Source organism: Colobus angolensis, unplaced genomic scaffold (assembly GCF_000951035.1).
Source record: "Colobus angolensis palliatus isolate OR3802 unplaced genomic scaffold, Cang.pa_1.0 Scaffold134, whole genome shotgun sequence".
Classification (NCBI taxonomy): domain Eukaryota; kingdom Metazoa; phylum Chordata; class Mammalia; order Primates; family Cercopithecidae; genus Colobus; species Colobus angolensis.
In genome coordinates this window covers 1,825,446-1,832,607 of record NW_012114422.1, presented here as the reverse complement: position 1 = coordinate 1,832,607, position 7,162 = coordinate 1,825,446, and the positions used below count along the sequence as shown (strand labels likewise).

Genomic DNA, 7,162 nt, shown 5'->3' with positions numbered 1-7,162 from the left:
CCCGTCTCGGCCTCCCAAAGTGCTGGGATTACAGGCTTGAGCCACCGCGCCCGGCCCAAAAAAAAAAAAAAAATTTTTTTTTTGAAGAGACACCTTGACATGTTGCCCAGGCTGATCATGAACTCCTGGCCTCGAGCAATCCTCTGATTTCAGCCTCATCTTTACTTTTTTTGAAGTGAAACTTGGAGTCAGACTTTTCCGGAGAGACACTAAGTACAATTTGACTTACTAGTTTGATCATGAGTACTGGCTTTGCTAATTAGATTTTAGGTTTTAGGGTGGACTTTTTTTTTTTAAAAAAAATCAAATGCCCTAAGTCTGCAGGTCAGAATTTGAACCAGAAAGTATATTATTAATGGGGGAAAAAAGTCTCATTCATTCTGTTAAGATATTTATTTCCAATAAAAATGTACTTTTGGGTTTACTCATTATCAAAATGTATGCTATAGTTAGGCCATTTGCATCAGTTAAGTACTGATTATGATGATTTCACCCCAAGGAAGAAAACCCACTATGACACCTAAAGCCTTATAATCTCAAAGATAAAAGTAAAACATACCATATTAGACAGTGTTTTTTAAAATTAAGTTAGAATGTATATATTTTATATTTTTTTAAATATGGGGTTTCATGGTAAAAAGGAATCTGAGGAGAAAAGAAAAATGAAAAAAAAAAAAAATAAAAAGAGATAAGGTCTCACTCTGTTGCCCCAGCAGAAGTAAAGAAGTATCTGTTTTAGTTGTGTGTGTGTGTATGTGTATTTTTCATTACTCTGCTGATTTTATTTTAGGGTGATGAGGAAACATTTGAAAACTATTATCGAAAACAAAGAAAGAAACAAGCAAGACTGGTATTGCAACCCCAGTCGAATATGGTAAGTATGGGATATTTTGAATTGGTTATGTTGTCACTCTTTATCCCCTTATCCTGTTTTAATTTCTTCAGAGCATGTATCACTATTCATTCAACTACAAATATTTATTGAACACCTACCATTTCCAAACATTGGTTTAAGTGCTAAGGGTACAACAGTGAACCAAACAGATAAGTCCCTTTTCTCATGAACTTACATTCTATTAGAAAAGATAGATAGCGAATTAAAAAAAAAAAAAAAAGACCAACAAGAAATATGTAAAATATCAGGGAATGATAATTAGTTTCTGACAATATAGTGGATTATGTACCTTGATTAATTGTCCCACTGAAAAGACAACTGAAGATGCTAGATAGACATTTAAAACAAACAAACAAAAAGACCAGAAACTAAGTGAATAAAGAACTGTTCTATATATTGGTTGTGGTGATAGTTAGTAGATGTGTTTGTAAAACTCATAGAAACTGAATATTAAAGAGTATTATTGTATGTGACTTATACCTCAATACATCTGACTATAAAACAATCAAAACAGTAAAACCCAAATGAAGGCAGAAATGCAGATAGGTTTAATGAAACATTGAATATAGCTTTTATCCTAGGAGCATCTGGTGAGTAGGAAAGCATGAGTTTTGAGGACATTGGGTACAGAAGGCTAAGGCCAGAGCCCACCCAAAGTAGGTGTCTAGTAAGAGTTTGTCTCCCTTGTAAAGCTGAGACTCCAGAGGATTTAAAGCCCCATTATTAGGATGAGCTAGAGATAAAGCCATCTAAAAATCCTTCTGTTCCCTCTGGCAAATACTGTAAGGAAAATTACCTATCTCAAATCTTAGTGCTGAGTGAACGAGAGAAAAAATCCCTCTGAGAATTCATAACAAGCAGTTTGTTACTACTTGTGTTTGCAACCCAAATTCATCATACTTGGATAGTCAAAGACATCTCGAGCTCAACTTTTAAAGTATTTTCATCCTGATACTATCTCCAGGTGCCTGGCAGAAGCAAATACAGATATGTGCACCTTCTTTCCAGAGTTAAAATGAGCAATTCACAGTCAGAAATAATTACCAAATGAGTGAGAATCATAAGAAATATTAACAACAAAAATAGATTCTAAAAGACTTGATATTTGAATTATTAGCCATGGAGTATATAATAGTGCTACTTAGTATATTTAAAGAAATAAAAGCCAAGCTTGCTAATATAAATCGGGAACAGAAACTATAAAGAATAACCAAATAGATGTGAAGAAATATCAGGTAGAATATCTAGAAATTAAATAGATATTAACTGAAGTTAAAACTATTATGAATAGGTTTAACAGTTGATGAATTCTCTCTTAGTTAATCTGAAGAAACTATATGGAAGTAAGCATCACAAAGAGACAGAAGGAAAAATTACAGAAGTGAGATATGAGGGATACAGAGAAGTCTAACATATATCTAATTGGAGTTTCAGAAAGAAGATAGAGCAAATGAGACTGAAGAATATTTGATGCCATATGGCTAAGAATTTTCTGGGACAAATGAGAAATAGTCAAGCCCAAGGAATCCCAGATACCTTAAATAGAAAGAAATACAGTCTTAGAAACCTTATAATTAAATTGCAGAACACCAAAGTTAAAGAGGAATAGAAGAGCTGAAAACTTATCAGCTATCTTGATCTGATTAACATTTATTGAATACTCCACCCCAGATGGAAGAATACACATGCTTTACATGTGCACATGGAAGGTTCACCAATATCATATTCTGGGCCATGAAACAAACATCAACAAATATAAAAAGCTGGGCCGGGTGCAGTGGCTCATGCCTGTAATCCCAGCACTTTGGGAGGCTGAGGCAGGTGGATCACCTAAGGGGATTTGAGACCAGCCTGGCCAACATGGTGAAACCCCATCTCTACTAAAAATACAAAAATTATCCAGGCATAGTGGCAGGTGCCTGTAATCTCAGCTGCTCAGGAGGCTGAGGCAGGAGAATTGCTTGAACCCGGGAGGTGGAGGTTGTGGTGAACTGACATTGCATCATTGCACTCCAGCCTGGGCGACAAGAGTGTGACTCTGTTTCAAATAATAATAATAATAATAATAAAAAATAGAAAAAGCTTGAAGTCATACAAAGTCTGTCTTCTGACTGCAAGAGAATTAAATGATTGATACGCAAAAAATGAATATTGACTTACCTCTTTCAACAATTCAAGTGGATCATGGACCTAAATGTAAGAGCTAAAATTGTAAACTTTTAGAAGAAAACAAAGGATAAAATCTTTATTACCTTGGGTTCTACGATATTCTACAGTGTATTTACAGTGTTTTTCTATGTGAGATACATAAAGCATGAGCCATAAAAGAAAAAAAGTAGATGATTTGAACATCAAAATCTAAAACTTTGGGTTTTCAAAAGATGTTGTTAAAAAAATGAAAAGGCTGGCTCATGCCTGTAATCCCAGCATTTTGGGAGGCCAAGGCGGGCGTATCATGAGGTCAAGAGATCAAGAGCATCCTGGCAAACATGGTGAAACCCCATCTCTACTAAAAATACAAAAATCAGCTGGGCATGGTGGTGTGTGCCTGTAGTCCTAGCTACTAGAGAGGCTGAGGTAGGAGAACCACTTGAACCTGGGAGGCGGAGGTTGCAGTGAGCCCAGTTCGTGCCACTGCACTCCAGCCTGGCAACAGAGCAAGACTCCATCTCAGGGAGTGCGGGGGGGTCGGGGGAAGGAAAGGAAAAGGCAAGATACAGACTTGGAGAAAATATTTGCAGAACTCATGTCTATAAAGGGTCTTTATCCAGAATATGTAAAGAATTACTTTACATTATTACTTTACAGTTATACAACTGAGTTGTATAACTCAGTAATTGAAGACAGATAAACCAGTTTTAAAAATGGACAAAAGATTTGAATAGACATTTTACCAAAGATATACTGATGGCAAATAAGCACATGAAAAGATGTTCAGTATAATTTTTTCATCAGGGAAATGCAAATTAAAATCACAGTAAGATACCACTACATACTTACTAGAATGACTAAAATTGAAAGGATTGATAATAGCAAGTGCTGGTGAGGATATGAATCCAGTGGAACTCTCATGCACTTCTAATAGATATAAAATTATACTGCCACTTTGGAAGATGGTTTGGCAATTTGTTACAACGTTAAGCATACTCTCCTATGACCTAGCGGTCCTGCTCCTAGGTATTTATCCATGAGAAATGAAAATGCATCTTTATACGGTGGCTCATATGTGAATGTTTGTAGTAGCTTTATTATAAATGCCAAAAGCTAGAGACATCTGAATGTCTGTTAACTAGTGAATAAATTGTGGTACATCCATGTGTATAAACAAATTATTGTATGTTTTATGTAATGAAACTACTGGGCACTAAACGAGAATTGATACATGCAGTGATATGGATGAATGTCAAAAGTATTATTCTAAGTGAAAAAATTCATATACAATAAAGTTATATACCATATGAGTTATGTTATATGACATTTTTGAAAAGACAAAACTCTAGGACAGAATGGGATCAGTGGTGGCCAAGGCCTATGGGTTCGGCAGGGTAATTCTCTACAAAAGGGCAGGAGGGAACTTTCTGAGATGGATATGTTGTATACTTTGATTTTTCTGGTGGTTACACAGCTGTCTACATTTGTCAAAACTCGGTGAATTCTACATGTAAAAAAGGGCTAATTTTATTATATGTAAATTATACATCAATAAAGTTAACTTTAGAAACAAACATAAACAGAAAATCTTAAAAGTACCCAAAGATAAAAGAGGTTATTTTCAAGTAAACAAAACAATAAATTATTTTCAATTCTGAAAAAAGTAACTGTCAACTTAGGATTCTATATCGAGTGAAACAAGGGCAGAGAGAGACATTTTCAGACAAAGAAGAGCAGAGTCGGCCACTAAGATGCGCTTACTAAGGAGATTCTATGGATATGCTTCAAACAAAAGGAATGTGATGCCAAATGGAAGATGTGAGATGCAAGAAGGAATGAATAGCAAAAAAAGTATAAATATTTAGGTAAATCTAAAATGACTGTAGGAAAAATATAAAATATTATGGACATTAAAACAGCATAGAATTTTAATTTGTGCAGCAGCAATAAGAAAAAAATAAGATAGAATTAAAATACACAACAATAACATAAACATCAGAATGAGATGGAAGTTAATGAAATTAAACTATCCTACAGTCTAAAGCGTCCAGCAGAAGAGTAAAAACATTGAGTAGCTTTAAGAGTTTGGTTACTTAAGGATGTGTAATGTGATTTCTAGATAACCACTGAAGGAGTAGAAACAGGGTATATATACTTTTATATAATACAGGGAGAGCTAGAATGATAAGAATACAATTTTTTGTTTGTGTGCTTTTGAGTTGATAAAAATGGTAATTCTAAACCTGTAAGCACTTGATAACATTGACTCAAAGTATTTAAAAGCACAATTGCCACAACTACAAGGAGAAATAGAAAACCCACAAGTATAACGAGTTTTGTTTTGTTTTATTTTGTTTTTTGAGACAGAGTCTCGCTCTGTCACCCAGTCTGGAGTGCAGTGGTGTGATCTTGGCTCACTGCAAGCTCCGCTTCCCGGGTTCATGCCGTTCTCCTGGCTCAGCCTCCTGAGTAGCTGGGACTACAGGCATCTGCCACCACATCCAGCTAATTTTTTGTATTTTTAGTAGAGACAGGATTTCACCATGTTAGCCAGGATGGTCTCGATCTCCTGACCTCGTGATCCGCCCTCCTCAGCCTCCCAAAGTGCTGGGATTACAGGCGTGAGCCACCGTGCCCACCCAGCGAGTTTTAAAATATGTGTCAGTATATTCTAAATCAAGTAGACATAATATCAGTAAGAATACAAAACATGCTGAATAGGCTTCATCTAATGGAATATATAGAATCCTATTTCAACAACTGTAGGAACATATTCTTTTCATGCACACATGGACCGTTATTAAAAATTTGACTACATACTATGCTATAAAGCAAGTATCAGGAAATATCAAGCATTTGGTGTCATGTAGACTATATTTTCCAGTCACAGTATTTCCAAGCTAAAATGTATTAACAATCCTCATCCCAAAACACCTGAAAAAAAACCCAGATGTTTGAAAATTTGATCACATTTATGAAATTTGCAAAACATAACCTTTGAACTTAATTGAAATATGAAATATTTCATGTAATAAGCTTTTTATGAATGAAAGTCAAATGATCAAATATTTTTCTATATGCCTTTTGTTAAAATTATAAACAATAGGCAATCATAAAACCATAACAGGTTTTGGCAGAATTTATAATCTGATTACTATTTGAAAAATATTCTGGCAGCTGTATAGAGAATAGACTGTAGAGGACAGGCTGGGAGTTGGGGAGATTATGAAAGAGGATAGTATAATAAATAGTCAAAGTAGAGGTGATGACAGCTTTGACTAGTCTGCTGAGAAGGGGGTTCTGAAATCATATTTCCTTTTTAACTTGTTTATCTCCTTTCGAATGTACATTCCATGAGAGTAAGGACTTTTTGTTATTTACAAATATATCGCTGGTACCTAAAAATGTGTGTGGCATATAGTAGGCTCTCAATAAATATTTGTTAATGAAGTTGTAGTGACTTGGAACTTACCTTTATGTTACCAGTATTTATTGGTTTAAATTGATTTTTATTTTTCATTTTAAGCATGAAACAGTTGATGGCTATAGAAGATATTTCACTCAAATTGTAGGGTATGTATCTAATATGGAAATAACTATTATTAATTTTATATTATGTTAAATGCCAGAAATACTTATTTTTTATTTGGGTTTTTTTTTTAACATGTGCTTTGGTAATTACTGTTTTTAGGTTCTTTGTGGTAGAAGATCACATTTTACATGTGACCCAAGGATTAGTAACCAGAGCATACACTGATGAACTTTGGAACATGGCCCTCTCAAAGATAATTGCTGTCCTTAGAGCTCATTCAGTAAGTCAGACAATTTACATTACTAAAATTTTAATTCAGTTACTTCAAGAACTTCTGAGCTGCATAATGTCAGAGGAAAACTGTACCTTCATCTTTCTGCATTGTTTTAGTAGTTGCTCAGATTTGGAAGTAGTAATGTCAGGCTTTTGTTTGGTAATCTCAGGTTTTTATATATATATAAAGTATTTTATAAGTATTATATACAATTTTTTGTTTGTGTGCTTTTGAGTTGATAAAAATGGTAATTCTAAACCTGTAAGCACTTGATAACATTGACTCAAAGTCAATATAATATAAAATATAT

The 7,162-nt window shown here is 34.4% G+C and overlaps 1 protein-coding gene across 2 annotated transcripts in view; it reads left to right on the top strand.

The window, feature by feature from the left end:
• Window positions 1–7,162, top strand: part of EXOC6 (exocyst complex component 6) — a 214,699-nt gene that overhangs the window by 82,631 nt on the left and 124,906 nt on the right. For both annotated transcript variants that reach the window (XM_011934325.1, XM_011934324.1), the window contains 3 exons: window positions 791–874; window positions 6,573–6,619; window positions 6,738–6,858. In XM_011934325.1, the coding sequence (XP_011789715.1) occupies window positions 791–874; window positions 6,573–6,619; window positions 6,738–6,858 (252 nt within the window). The remainder of the gene's footprint in view (window positions 1–790; window positions 875–6,572; window positions 6,620–6,737; window positions 6,859–7,162) is intronic.